This window comes from Vipera ursinii (genome assembly GCF_947247035.1).
Source record: "Vipera ursinii genome assembly, chromosome: 5".
Classification (NCBI taxonomy): Eukaryota; Metazoa; Chordata; class Lepidosauria; order Squamata; family Viperidae; genus Vipera; species Vipera ursinii.
Genome location: NC_139518.1, coordinates 45,329,784 through 45,344,823, shown reverse-complemented (window position 1 = coordinate 45,344,823; position 15,040 = coordinate 45,329,784). Strand labels below are relative to the sequence as shown.

General features: G+C 41.7%; 1 protein-coding gene across 2 annotated transcripts in view; it reads right to left on the bottom strand.

Moving 5' to 3' along the window:
• Window positions 1-1,326: 1,326 nt before the first annotated feature.
• Window positions 1,327-15,040, bottom strand: part of LDB1 (LIM domain binding 1) — a 69,371-nt gene continuing 55,657 nt past the window's right edge. The window contains exons 4-11 of one of the 2 annotated variants that reach the window (XM_083364365.1): window positions 12,331-12,406; window positions 11,481-11,583; window positions 9,076-9,248; window positions 6,935-7,057; window positions 6,725-6,808; window positions 5,987-6,110; window positions 5,439-5,587; window positions 1,327-4,140 (exon numbers count right to left, since the gene is read on the bottom strand). In XM_083364365.1, the coding sequence (XP_083220491.1) occupies window positions 3,910-4,140; window positions 5,439-5,587; window positions 5,987-6,110; window positions 6,725-6,808; window positions 6,935-7,057; window positions 9,076-9,248; window positions 11,481-11,583; window positions 12,331-12,406 (1,063 nt within the window). In that variant the 3' untranslated portion in view covers window positions 1,327-3,909. The remainder of the gene's footprint in view (window positions 4,141-5,438; window positions 5,588-5,986; window positions 6,111-6,724; window positions 6,809-6,934; window positions 7,058-9,075; window positions 9,249-11,480; window positions 11,584-12,330; window positions 12,407-15,040) is intronic. The other variant, XM_083364366.1, reaches the window with a different exon arrangement.

Genomic DNA, 15,040 nt, shown 5'->3' with positions numbered 1-15,040 from the left:
TTAGCCATATGGGCATGACCCCCACCAATGACAGCTTTTTCTGCTGCTAAACCTACCATTTCTAATAATGAGACCAGAAGCTAGACATCAGAAAGTCAAGAATCCAATTAATATTAGAACAGCAGGTACATTTTCTCTTTCCATAAGAATCATTCTGGTAGGAAAATTATTGGGATGTGACTGTAGCTCCATCAGCTAAATGTTTAAAATAAAATGTGCAAAGTTGCCGGAAGCAGATTTGTTCCTCTGCTGTCTAACAGATGATGATGGGTTCAGGATTTGGGTTTAAGCAGTATATATACAGAAGTTGCTGATTGCTTCTTAAAATATATTTCCCGCATTTTTTAAAAAATTATATGGAGAGAAGAAGCGAAAAGGTAGCCAAAGCCTTGTGTCTCTTTACTGTTGCAAAGTTTGGTTCCAAGAATGAAATATGGCATAAGATTACAATAGTTTTGAAAGACACAGGCAGGGCTTTTTTTTTCTCATAGAACGCTCAGAACGGAGTTCCGGCACCTTTTTTGGATGGAACCTTGTAGGGTAGGCAAGGCGGGTTGTATGACATGGGTGATTTCCAGCACCTTTTTCTTTTACAAAAAAAGCACTGGACACAGGTATTAACATCTTATAAAATGGAGGAAGGGAAGATGCAGGCTGATATAGTGCTAAAGTTCCCTTGGCTAGTGAAACAGAAATCTTTCAGGTATCGTTCTCTCTTTTCATACATTGTCAACACTAGGCACATGGCTAGCTTTTCTCCCCATCTCCTTATCCAACGCGACATGGGTGATTGAATCAGTAATAAGGAACTCTATTGAAGATGAAATGTTCCAACTACCAAACAAACTCATTTTCCATGACATGCATGATTTCTATCAAATTTGTTTGCCTTACTTTCTGTTAGTCAAACAACTGACAATGCAACCATATTTGGACCACAAACTGCCTGGCTGCCTGCAAATGTGGGAACGGTGTGGCTCAGGCTTCTTTGTGATATTTCTTTCCCCTTTACACACAAGAATACTTTCTTCAGCTGCAGAAACTTTTCCGTTACCTTTAGATGGGCTCAAGATTTCTCAGTTGCTTGGTGCACAGATTTCAGAACGCCTTATATCAGCACACAGAGTTGTTTAGAAAGGGAAGCAGGAAACAAGGGCCACAATTTAAAACTGGGAGATGCTGGCAGCAGAGAAAAGTATTAGCCCTTGAATTCCACCATATCAGCTGTTTAGCTCAGCCTAAATAACAGAATTCTGATGACTAGAACCTGCGTGTAAGAACAGACCCCCCCTTTCTCAAGATCCAGATGAGAAATGACACTGGAAGGAGAGCACCAAACCGAAAAGTTGTTTTATTGGTACCATACATGACCATAAATGGCACAAACTATGCAAAAAAAAAAGCTTTACAGTGCCCTAGGGGAGTGGTAAGGGACAAGGTGGAGAGAGCTGACAAGAGGACACGTCATCACTACATGCTGAGCCACAGCAGCAGAGAACGTGATGTTCTTATTTTGAAGTAGGAAATGAAACAGAAAAAACCCCAATCCCTTGTAAATTACACTACTAGTTGCTATAATTACCTGCCCACAGGGTAGGACCTGGGCCCAGTAATACAAAAGTGACCAAACCGCCATGAATATATCTCAGGTTCATCCAACTGGGCTCCATCAGAGTAGAGAATATCTAGGATTCCAGAGCATGACTTGAAAGGAAATTCTTCTCAGTGTTAAGAGAAATCATGGTCAAAACTAGCAGCTCTAGGGAAACTGATGACAAATAATGCTGCAAAGGGGGAAAAAAATCTTTGCAGATAGAAATCACCTTGAAGAAATAGCCTAAGTAAGCTTAAAGAGTATTGTGCCGTGACAGTGCAGCCTTTGTCCCTCTAAATCAGGGGTGTCAAACTCAATTTCATTGAGGGCCGCATCAGCATTGTGGTTGCCCTCAGGGGGCCGGATAGGTATGGCCAGAGTGGGCGTGGCCTACTGGGTGGGCGTGGCTAGAGTGCATATGGCCTACTGGGTGGGTGTAGCCAGCTCTACATCATTTGCATCAAGGGTGCCTATGGGGGCCTGGGCAGGAGTGGGACAGATCTGAGGGTCTCTGGCAGGAGGAGGGTCTCTGGGCCAGGGCCAAGGCAGTGGGGGCCGTTCCCTCACTGTTTCCAGGATGGCTTCGTGGGCCACATGAAACCACTTTGCGGGCCGGATCTGGCCCCCAGGCCTTGTGTTTGACATGTCTGCTCTAAATGCAACCATTTCACAATCAGTCTGGGCCATGAGGTGGCCAAAATATCTTATTTTTTCCACTCTTCTCAAAAATGGAAAATCATGCCTCACTCATGGCAATTTTGAGGCCTCTGTGACATAATTAAAGCATTTTCTCTCTCCAAGTTGTACAGGATAAACCTAGGCTTTAAGGAAGAACTTTGGAAGGTAGAAAGATAAGTAGGTGGATTTGCTACCTTGGGGATTTAGTACCAGCACTTCAAATAAAAATGGAGGTGTCTGACTGGGCAATGGTTTCCTAGAGACCGTTCCATAAAGAGAAGAAACAATTACACTCCCTTTGCAAAATGTGGGTATATTGCTTCCCCAGATGCCACAGCCCTATTCCTGTGGTTCTGCACTGCTGTAAAATGGTAACAGTACCCTCTGAACTGTCCTGCCTCCCAAGAAGGACACCCATCACAATCAACTCCTCCCCCACTACCACTGGTAATGGTAGCGGCTGCCTTAGTGAGAACACAGTGAAAGAACAGCATCATACACACAGCATACAGTGCAGAAATATACAAGCACAAGGTACACAAATTTGAAAAGGGAGGGATATGGTAGGGGAGGGTGGAGCAGGAACAGCAGCACACACTAATTACACGGGTGCGAGGGGCGGGGAGTGGGGCAGCCATGCTGTCCTCAAAGGAGTGTATAAAGGAAGTTTGCAAAGTCTCTCCTTGGTTTGAAGCTCTCAGAACTGTATACAAAAACTAAGACTCCCAATTAGTAGACAAGCCTGTACAAAAATCAGGACTGGGGGAAATAGGGAGGGAGGGCAGATTTTTTTTAAACTTACAATTTTATTTTCTTTCTTTAAAAAAGCCCAAAATACTGAGGGCGGGGTATGTACGAGGACGGCAATTTCCTTTAAGAGCAGGTTGGGGCAAAACAGCCCATGCCTAAGGATATGACCAAAAGGACAAGTGGTGCCCTTCCAGGTAACTGCAGAATATTTTTCTAATGCATTCCAGAAAATTTAAAACCCCATATAATCTCCTGCCATATTGGTTTTCTGGGTTCTTCAGGCAAAGCAGAATTACTGCTCTGCCATCTCTAAGACAGTCAAGATGAACTGCTTAAAATTCAACCCACAAAAATCATAGCTGCACCAATTTGAGTCATGACATTGTCCACAAGACTCTAAGTCTCTCCTGCTAAAATGGAACCTTCTTGATGCTCCTTATATGAAACTGAATGACAGAAGGGGGCTTAGACCAGATTTTTCCTGCCCATGTTAAGTACTCAGTCCTGTGACCTCCAAAGGTACTTCATGCTGATCCACCAAAGCTTGGAGGCTCTAAGGGACTGCTATGAATACCACCCCCTAACAGTGTAGCTTGTGGTATCCAGGGCACTGGATGCATTGACAGGGAAGAAGGAATTAAAATTCTGCTGGGACTAAAAGCCCACTGTTCCAATTCTGCCCTAAAGGGGACAGCCAAGAGTGCAGACAGCAGGGAATCGTGGCCAGGTTAACTGTAGGCAGGCAGGCGCTGCAGTGCTCATAGGCCTTGATACCTTGTTGGCCAGCCACTCTTCTTCACAATTGTCCAGGTAGAATGGTTTCGACTCAGTCCATGGGGCACCAGCCAAGTCAAGTATAGGCCCGGCTGGGCACTGTTTGGGGGGCTTTATTGTGATGCTTGCGACGTTGGATTCTCAGACTTGCTCTCCTGACTGGAAGGGGGCTTGCTGTTCCAGGGACTGTTGGCGCCCAAAGCGGGAGAGTTGTTGAAGCTGTCCTCATCATCAATGCCATTGGCAGCGTCAAACTGTGTGTTCTCCAGTCGAGTGATAAGGCGCTCATCTTCGTCGCCAAACTCCCCACCCATCAGGGTTGGCTCGCCCACCACCATCACATCCTGAGGAGGGAAGAGGGTCCCGAAACATAATCGAGGTGGAGACTGCCCTGACCCATATCACAATGTTCAAGGGAGCTAGCTATCACAACAGCGAGGACCTCTCCCCCTATGCTCCTAGAATGAGGGATCAAAATTAGTCTCAGCCTTTACTCACCCTTCCCTAATCTAGCACCTTCCAGATGTGTTGCAACTCAACAACTAGGAGTGGCATAGAACATTCTAGAAAGCACCTTATTTGGGAAGGTTTCAATGTTCTCTTCGAACATTACCCCTGGACTTGAAACAATGTTGCTATCTGTTTCTACTGTATCTGGGCACAAACAGCATCTGATAAATCAATAGGTGCCCTGGGATATTGGAGAATCACAGTCTCCTCTCAATTCCCACCTGAATGGTTCAAGGCCTGTTGTAACCTACTGTAAGAGGAAGAAGTCTGAGTATCTTTTACTCACAAAAAAATGAAACTCTGGCCCTAACAGCCTTCAAATGAACAGCTACATTAAGGAATTATATTAATCCTTTTTACTTTGTAAGGTAAGATAAAGGTGAAGGTTCCCCCGCACATGCGTGTTAGTCATTTCCAACTCTAGGGGCCGGTGCTCATCTCCGTTTCAAAGCCAAAGAGCCAGTGCTTGTCCGAGGACGTCTCCGTGGTCATGTGGCTGGCATGACTAGACGCCAAAGGTGCACGGAACGCTGTTACCTTCCCACCGTAGTGGTCCCTATTTTTCTACTTGCATTTTTATGTGCTTTCGAACTGCTAGGTTGGCAGAAGCTGGGGCGAGTAACACGCACTCACTCTGTTACGCGGCACTCGGGATTCGACCTGCCAAACTGCCGACCTTCTGATCGACAAGCTCAGCGTCCTAACCCACTGAGCCACTGCGTCCCATACTTTGTAAGATAGGATGGGCATAATCAAGATAAATACCTCTGGGACATCTACAGTAGATTAGCAAGGATTCCTGACATTCATTTAATAGCAACAACTAAGCTGCTTTCCCTTTCTAAACCAGGTTGCTGAAAAAGAACCTCTGAGGGAAAATCAAGAATAGATTTCTAGATAAAAGGAGATCAATTCTGGCTGGCTTATAGACTCAGACATGACCTTATTCCTTCACTCTTATTCTTTCCCTGAATCTGGCTTGGAGGACTCCTAGAAGCCTGAATTCTACCAGGTTTGTTGTAGGAAGCATCACCCATCCTTTCGGGGAGTGCTTCAGCTGCATGAAACGTGGCCCCAGGCCAAGGAATTCTCAGGTTAAAAGGAGAGGGAAGAATGAAAAGGGGATGCTTACAGGTACCTGACTGGAGAGGGCAAAGGTGCTGGCTGGGCTCTTCTTTTTGCTGTTGCTATTGTTGGTATTGCCTCCGCCGGAACTCATGGTGCTACCTCCAGACATCTTCCTTTTCCGGCGCTTACTAGGCTGCTGACGTGCAGGTTCAGCTATGAAGGAGTTTGTGAAACAATATTTGGTGAGAAATATCTTGCCTTTAGTGAAAGTAATCTAATGTTCCCAACTGTTTCAACATAGGCAAATTGTAAATTTGCATGTTCCAAGCAAGATCTGAATAAATGAATAAATACTTCCCACTGTTTATTCATAAATTTATATGCCGCCTGATTCAAACTTCATCGCAAATCTACATTTCCACACTAATTTCCACTTTCATGTTTACGTCCTGTGCTATAGTTTCAGAGATAACGTTTTAGCACAGGATAGCACTCATCGAAGCCCCGAGGCATCCCAGCTGCAGGAAGCCAATGCCTTGCTGCCCTCAGGTGGGCTTGGTTGGAAATACATCTGATTGACTGGTCAGTGCATAGGATAGTCAAAAGTCTCACCAGGTGGCGCCACCATACGTTGCCACTTCTGGAATAAGCACGTCTTGAGGCAATCCCGAGGACTGAGACTGTAGGTCTTGTGTCGAGACATCAACTCCTGCATTGGTTCTAGGATTACACACAGCTGTTAGGAAGAAGAAGAAAGAGAAATTCTGAAATAGAAGACAATCCAGATGGAATCCTCCTGGAGCCATAGATAGATTTCGAGACATTGATCTGAACCTGGCCAGATATGGACACTGACATTCTGACAAAACAATTTCTTAGTGCCTGATACTTGGGACATACAATAAAGAATAATAAAGTGCATCAATAAAGAACAATAGAGAACATTGTTAAAAAATAAAGAACATTCACCTTTCTCTGAGGCCAATCCCAATCAGTTTTGGTAAGAAGCGAGAGGTTCAGCCCATAGCACCCGTTTTGTGGGGTGCCTCAGGGCTCGGTGCTCACTCCTCTCCTTTTTAATATCTATATGAAGCTCATCTGTCACCATGGACTGTGCTATCATCAGTACATGGATGATACCCAATTGTACAGTCATGTCCTGGGTGATGCTATGGATGCCCTTTTACAGTCCCTGGAGATTTTGGAGGTCTGGATAAGGAGCAACTGGCTTCAACTGAACCCTGGTAAAATAGAGTGGCTGTGGCCAAGGGGCTCCTCTATATTCTATAGAGGAGGACATACCAAGGAACTTATTTCTTAGTTTCATAGGTGCTAAAGAAAAGCACTTACTCGGAGGTAGTTGAGTGTGGAGTTTGAAAGTCCACATCGAGTAATATTTTTGGACAACTGGTCCAACATTTGGGGATCTTGCGCCTGGAGAGAGAATGTTAGAAGCAGAAATAAAACAGTTAAACAGAAATATGTTGCATCAACACATAAACACAGCAGAAATATTTAAACCCCGTCTAAACAGGAGCTATTACTAAACTCTGAACTTACATGCATAGCAAGGATGCTACGGGGAATAAGCTCCCGATGCTGCCGGACACTGAAGTGCCATGTCTTTATCCTCATCATGTCATCAAACATGAATTCCAAGTAGAGGCGGCCCTCCACAGACACCTGGAAGAGAAGAATGTAAAGGGCTATGAGATTCAAGTGAGTATTCTCTTAAGTAATTATTTCAATGCTTGTATATAAAGTCTATGGGCCATATAATAGAATCAAATTCTGGACTGCTTTTTAGATTATAGCATCCCACTACTCAAATTATATCCCCAGAGTCATACTATTTTATTAGACCACATCTGAAATTCATTTAGTGAGTATCAGACATTCTATTAGTATTTCCCAGCAGGCATAAACTTTTCTTTTCTTAAAACTGCCTTCTGTTAGATTATTTCCTGATTTTTCATTCTTTGGTATCTAAAATTAAAACATGAGATATAGAAGTCATTATAATTTCAGACTACATTCCTAAAAGAATTGTTGCTTTATCTGACAGGAAAAATTGCTTTCCAAAGTAAATCTGACCTCATGCTTTTTAGCTTGAGGTTTCTCAGGTTTAGATTCAGTTAACAAGCCTGGAGACCCCAGGGGACTGGTGAAATATTGAGATGACCGCTGGTTAATTAGGGGTCCTTGGTGCTGTCTGAGCTTGCTTGTCTTCTTGCAGACATTTCATTACCCAAATATCATCAGTGCTAGTAAGAAGTGTTAAAGATCCCAACCAAAGGATCTCTAAGACCATCCCCACCAATATTGACAGGCCACCAGAATATAAACTGACAGCAAATGGCACTCCTTACTAGCACTGATAATGTCACCCAGTTTGGGAAATGAAACATCTGCAAGAAAACAAGCAAGCTCAGAGCACCAAGGACCCCTCGTTTCAACCCTGAGCTACAAATATTCTCCTTTATTGGTACTGGTTAATTAACATCTCCTCTTCCATCTATTCTATTTTTTATTCTGTTTTCAGCTCTGTGGCTTTTTACATTTGCATTAATATTAATTTGTAGATTTTGTTTTTAATTTTGTTGTAAGCTGCCCAGAATCACTTGATTGTGAGATGGCCAGTTTATATAAATATATTTAATGAATAAATCATTGCAAAGGTTTTAAAATAAGTAACATTAGCTTAACTTTCTTCAGCTTTCTATAAAGGAGGATTACTGGTTTAGAAGCCTTAAAAAATCCTACAAATTTCCTATCCATTAAAGAGCAATTGCATCTGGACCAAATAAAAGAATAACAAAATTTTGTTTTGCCCCTGTGTGTGTCTCTGTGTGTGTCTGTGTCTGTCTGTCTGTCCCTCCCTTCCTCAATTTGGGAAAGCTGACAGGATCCCAGTCTCATATTCTAATGAAATTTTAGGAATAAGAAATTCCTGGTTTGTCATTAAAACTGATAGCAGAAAAGGCTTGCTGCCTAGGACCCACCAAATGAAATCACCTCAGCAGGCCGTCTTTGCTGAATCTGGAGGGATGGGCAGATGTAATGTGCTTTTCTCATAAATCAATAGACAATGTCACTGACTGGTATGAAATTAATTTCCTGTTCTTTTAAAATTAGGGTAATATGATAATGACAAAATTTGCTTTGCATATTCTGTATGTCTCAGCAAATATTCAACAGATGTTGGTTGTCCCAAAGGTGCTTTTCCAAAAGGCAACTGGCCTTTCGCTTCTCATCCCAAAAGCTTCTTTAATTCTAACTGAATGGTGGGTAATAGAAGGAGTTATATTGTTTGGAATCATCTGGTTGCTAGCACTCTGCAAAAAATGTCTGCAAAGAATATAAATCTTTCCCTTCCTTGTTTTTGCAGTACTTGGGTTTTAAAAATGTAATTTCCACTCTCCATTTTTCTACCTATCCCATTTCTAAATAATGCTGAATTTAAATTAAATTTAAAATTGTGCTATATGCATTTGCATTTTTATTAATTCTTTTAGAATAAAAATAAATTTTAAAATACACTGTAACACAATTTTGTTCTAATTCTATTTGTAGCTATCAACTCCTTATTTCCAAGCAGGGGATCTCTTTACAAGAATATGTGAAAAATGATGAAGACTGTAATTAAACACAAGTACCTCCTGGTAAGCCTTGGGGCTGGAGAAATACCATTGCACTCTCACCTGGGTGAACATAGGCTTGCCATGCTGAGTGACCATAGTACATTGATCACAATCAAGTGAAACAAAGTTGTTATGGAAGGATTCCTTTGGGTGCTTCAGAACATAATACAGCTCAGTAGCGCCGCCCTCAAAGATACTGCGGAAGTAGCGAGGAATTAGGGTACGGCCAATTGCTAGACATCAGAAAGAAAAGGGTGATAAAAATCAATTCACTTTTCATTCTTAGGAGTATACATTCATGATTAGCACTGGCAAAAGCATTTTTATGAAGATTATAAACAATAAATGGAACTGCCAACAGGCCAAGACCCAAGTCTTGAATGTACTGCTCAGAAGCAATAATGTTTTTATTGATCATTCCTTGATGCTGCCAAGCTCCATACCCATCTTAGTTATATTTCTTTTAGATTCCTCTAATTTAAAAAGTATGGGGAGTAGCACAGAACTAGCTCAAAAAGAACTTTATTTTCAACAGTGCCTCTGGATCTATCTAGTGTCATCACTATCTTGTAGTATCTTTCAAGGATTTCAAACAGGGATTTTCCTAGCCCTAATTACAAATGTCAGGACTACACTTGAGACTTCTGCATGCAACACATGCAATCTATACTCAACTATGCTTGTTCTACAATAACAGAACTGCTTTAAGTTGTTCTAAACAGATATAATGTATTTTTCCATCTTAAAATAATCCATCTACTTTCTAGAAAAGCCTTCCATCCTTTCAAGGTAGGTAAAATGAGGACCCAGATTGTTGGGGGCAATTAAGCTGACTTTGTAATAATGCCGCTTGGGGTGTGTGTGAAAGCCCTAATAAGCAGGCATATACATAGAATGAAGGCTACTGCTAAGCTTGTAAGCCACCCTGAGTCTTCGGAGAAGGGCGGGATATAAATGGAATTAAAATAAATAAAAATAAAATAAATAAGTCCAAAAACCTGTCAATGCCTTAGGAATATTTTATTCAAAGTATAATATTCCAAAATAGGAACAATATCAATTTGCTGATATATTTAATGGTTTTCCCAAACACCCTAAGCATCCTTTTAATGTCACTTCTAACACTTTGGAAGAAATACCAAAGGAAAACCTTATCAGATGATTTTTAGGTGGGGGTAAAGGAAAAAATATGAAGCCTTATGTAAACTGGACTTCCAACAGTATTGTGATTAGTGATATATAATTTTTATTAAAGTAATACAAATCCTCTTAGAATAACAAAAATGTATTGTTGGTGGAACATGGAATTTTTTTAACAAAAATCATTTCTAAAAATGATTTTGTCCACCCAAAGGTAATGTATTCTAACTGAAAACTTCATGGTAATTTCTAAAAACACACAATGGGGAGCACAACTCTTATACAAGATCGTAAATGCTAAATGCTTGCTGGGAATGCCAGGACAGTTTCTGTAGGGACCTATATATATATAAATAAAAATATATGTACAGTTAAAAATAGTAAAGATTTTCATGTCCACCTCTAGGGGGCGTTGCTCATCTCCGTTTCCTAACAGAGCCAACGTTATCCGAAGACACTTTTGTAATCATGTGGTCGGCATGACTAAATACCAAGGTGCACAGAATGCTGTTACTTTCCCACTGAAGTGGTATCTATTTTATCTACTTGTATTTTCATGTTTTTGAACTCCTAGACTGGCAGGAGCTGGGGCAAGAAAGGGAGCTCACCCTGTCACACAGTGCTTAGGTCTTGAACTGCCAGCCTTCGGTCAAAATGTGCAACATCTTTACCACTAGGCCACCGTACCCCTTTATATACAAAAATCAACTTTCTTAACTTCTGAATTTAATGTTCAGAATTCTTCTGAATATTCCCTTTTGTGATGGTCTATCACAGACATGTCAAACACAAGGCCCGGGGGCCGGATCCGGCCCGTGAAGTGGTTTCATGCGGCCCGCAAAGCCATCCTGGAAACAGTGAGGGAACGGCCCCCACTGCCTTGGCCCTGGCCCAGAGACCCTCCTTCTGCCAGAGACCCTCAGATCTGTCCCACTCCTGCCCGGGCCCCCATAGGCACCCTTGATGCCAACGATGTAGAGCTGGCCACGCCCACCCAGGAGGCCATATGCAGTCTAGCCACGCCCACTCAGTAGGCCACGCCCACCCAGGCCATACCCACCCACCACCCTAAGGGCAACCTCAATGCTGATGTGGCCCTCAATAAAATTGAGTTTGACACCCCTGGTCTATCAAAACAAATAGGCATCTGATGCAGCTACAGCAAATGTGTACCAGGTCCCAAGATCACAATGACAATAGGAATTGTTCCCTTAGGATTTACTCCAGAAGACAGTGGATAAGCAGATAACTATTTGCATCTGCAACTTTATACATGAAAGATTTCTGAAGTACGACAACCAGGCATGGAACTCAAAGTGACTCACTGTATCTCTTTGGTCCATCTTCCAGACAGAAAGTGATTGTTAACATGGCATCATCCTCAAAAAACTCAGTGGTGAAGGCATCCCACCACAGATTGTCACATTCCTATAGGCACAGAGCAGAAGAGATAAAGGTGCTATTAATGGATGGCATATCTGTCCAAGGGGAGCATTCCACATTAATGATTAAATTCACAGTTTGGGAGTACTTCTGGATCTATCCTTGTTGCTTTAGGAACAAGTGGCCACTGCGACCAAAATTATTTTTTACCAACTTAGGTTGGTCCTCTACTTATGCTATTGGACACAGCTAGCTTCAGTACAGTAATCCATCTACTAGTGATGTCTTCTTTAGATCAGGGCTCCCCAACCTGTGGGCCGTGGCCTGCTACTGGTCCATGGCCTAGTTGCAACTGGGCGGCATGAGTGGCTGGCTGGTGCACGCACATGTGTGAGCGCAGAACCCCACTTGTGCAAGTGCTGCACTTGGGGCCCCACTCATGCAAGTGTCATGTGAGCACTGTGAATGCTTGGGGCCCCAATTGTGCAGCACTCTAATGTTTTTATAAAACATTTAACATACATGCTCATTAATTTTACTTATTGTTTTAATTATTAATGTAATTTAAATTATAAACTGTTTTGAGACATCTATTAATAGCAAATGATGCAGAAAAAAATTGAAATAAAATCAGTTCTCAAAAGTTAAATAAAAATCAAGGACTGATTAATAGCTACAGTCCTTTCCTCTCTTGTGCAATCATAAAATATATATACACACACGCACGCACACACACATCCATAGCTTTTCCATTCCTTCTAATTCAGTCATTCAGAAGCCACAGTAAGATACCTCTGTCCAGTTTTGCAGCCGCTTATTGAGTTCAAATATTCTGTAGTCAGTCTGGTTTCCATATGGTGTGTGTCTCCTGTCAAAACAACCACAGTAATTACCTAATATTTATCCAGGAAACCTGGGTGTGCAAAATATTTTATTATTGGGGGGGGGGCATAGATGTTATTGTAATTTCAAACCAGATTTTCACAAAACCTATTATCTTATTTGAATTTTAAAAATTAAATACAACTTTTAAATGGTTCTTATGTGTAGCTTTGCTGAAAAATAAAAAAAAAACATTAGGCAGATGGAACAGAAAATAAATTAGTTACTTACCTGTAACAGCAATTCTTTCAGAGGTCATCTATGAATTCGCTCACTTAGGTTGTGTACCTTCACAGAACCTTCAGGAGCTTGCAGAAACATTTAGAGGGACTACACTGAACCTGTTCAGTTCTTAACGTGGACACAGCGGGATAAAGAAACAGGCATATCACCTCTGACTTAACGAGGTAAAAGGACATACTGCGCGAATTAAGAGATGACCAATCAAAGAAATGGAAGCACATATAAAATACCCATTCTTCTTCATTATGGTCCTTGTGATTCAGAAAGATTGCTGATTAGTAAACTTCTTACTAGGAGTATGGTTTGGCCCACAAGATGACCAGAGGAGAGCTTTATAAAGCCTGCATCTTTCTGGAAGCAAAAGTCCACTCTCTAATACGGGGTGAAAGACGGAGACTATGCACCTGCTCTGAGACATCTATTAATGGCAAATGACACACAGCTTTCCTGTCTCAGAGGAAGGTTTCTGGTCTTGCTGTTGAGGATAGCATGGCAGCCCATGATAATCCTTGATGGTTACAACCACCCATTTGAGCACAAAACCTATAAGCTTTTAGAAAGTCCTTAGAAGGCCAAAAGTAAGTATTAACCTGGTAGAAGGGTGCCATTAAAAAACAGCATAATTTATGCCCATCCAGAAGGGGAAGTTTACTCCCAACCAGAACTGGCACTTATGAAATGACACCATAGGGCTGCAGGCTAGAAATCCATGACACAGGTTCAAAGTAACTTTATATTGTTCCACTAGTGTTGAAAAGACGACTGCAGGCAGTCCTCACTTAACAACTACAACTGGGACTGGCAACTCTGATGCTAAGCAACAATCATTAAGCGAGACATCATGGGACCAGAATGGACTTATAACCGCATTTCTGCTGTGGTTGTTAAGGGAATCACTTGCAATTAAGCGAGACATCATGTGACCGTAATTTGCAATTTTATAGTTGGCTTCTCCATTGATTTCATTGACTCTGCTTATCAGAAACTGATACAAAATAGGACACTGTTACCATCAAAAATGTCTGCTAGTCGTGAAGTGCCTGAATCTCAATCACATGATCACAAAGTTGCTGCAACATTCATAAATGCAAGGACAGGTTGTAAAGTTACTTTTTCAGCATATATGAACTAAGAAACTTGATGAAAGGAGAAGTTAGGAATGAACATACTATTGGTACTGTGGTTGAAAATGAACTCAGGCACTAGAGCAGAAGCTGCATTAGCTATTGGTATGGACAGGACAGGGCTCCCACTAAACGTATTTGTAGGCTCTAGAACAGGAGTGTCAAACTCAATTTCATTGAGGGCCGCATCAGCATTGCGGTTGCCCTCAAGGGGCCGGGTGGGTATGGCCAGGGTGGGCGTGGCCTACTGAGTGGGTGTGGCTAGAGTGCATATGGCCTACTGGGTGGGCGTGGCCAGCTCTACATCGTTCGCATCAAGGGTGCCTATGGGGGCCTGGGCAGGAGTGGGACAGATCTGAGGGTCTCTGGCAGAAGGAGGGTCTCTGGGCCAGGGCCAAGGCATTGGGGGCCGTTCCCTCACTGTTTCCAGGATGGCTTTGCGGGCCACATGAAACCATTTCGCGGGCTGGATCCGGCCCCCGGGCCTTGTGTTTGACATGTCTGCTCTAGAAGCTTCTAAACAGGACTCTGTACATGTGCATTATCTCATGAGTACAAATCACTAATACAACATGGAAAAGGCTGAAGTTTTAAAATATTAATAGGACTTGATTACATCATCGTCTCTAGAATGTGAAATTCTAAATTCTTCTATACTGATTATAAAGTTTAAGAAATCACTTTATATATCTAGAAAATATTTTCAGAAAATAAATTGCTTAGAAAATTTCTGTGGGGTTATGCAATTCTGAGAACATCTTTACAGAAAATGCAGAAAATTACAGGTAGTCTCTGACTTAATGACAGTTTGTTTAATGACCATTCTAAGTTATCACAAGCTTGAAAAAAGTAACTTATGATCTGTTCTTGAACTTATGACTGCTGCACCACCCCCTGATCATATGACTGCATTTCGGGCACTTGGCAATTGGCTTACATTTACAACTGGTTGCAGTGGATCTCTGAAAGCAATTACATCAGTTAGAAAGTTAGGGAAGTTTAATAACCTGGCAAATTGATTTTTTTAAAGTTGGGAAACCCAACTTTAAAAATTGGATGGAAGTGGGAATATTAACTTCATCTATAGATGAATTACTTAATTATCATTAAGTGTCATCTATCAGGTATCGCTCAATGGCATTTATACAGAAGATAATCATTTAAATGAAATATATACATACTTGAATATTTGCAGTAGACAAATATATACAGAATTATAACTTTATTGTTGTAACACCATCTCATATTGTTTC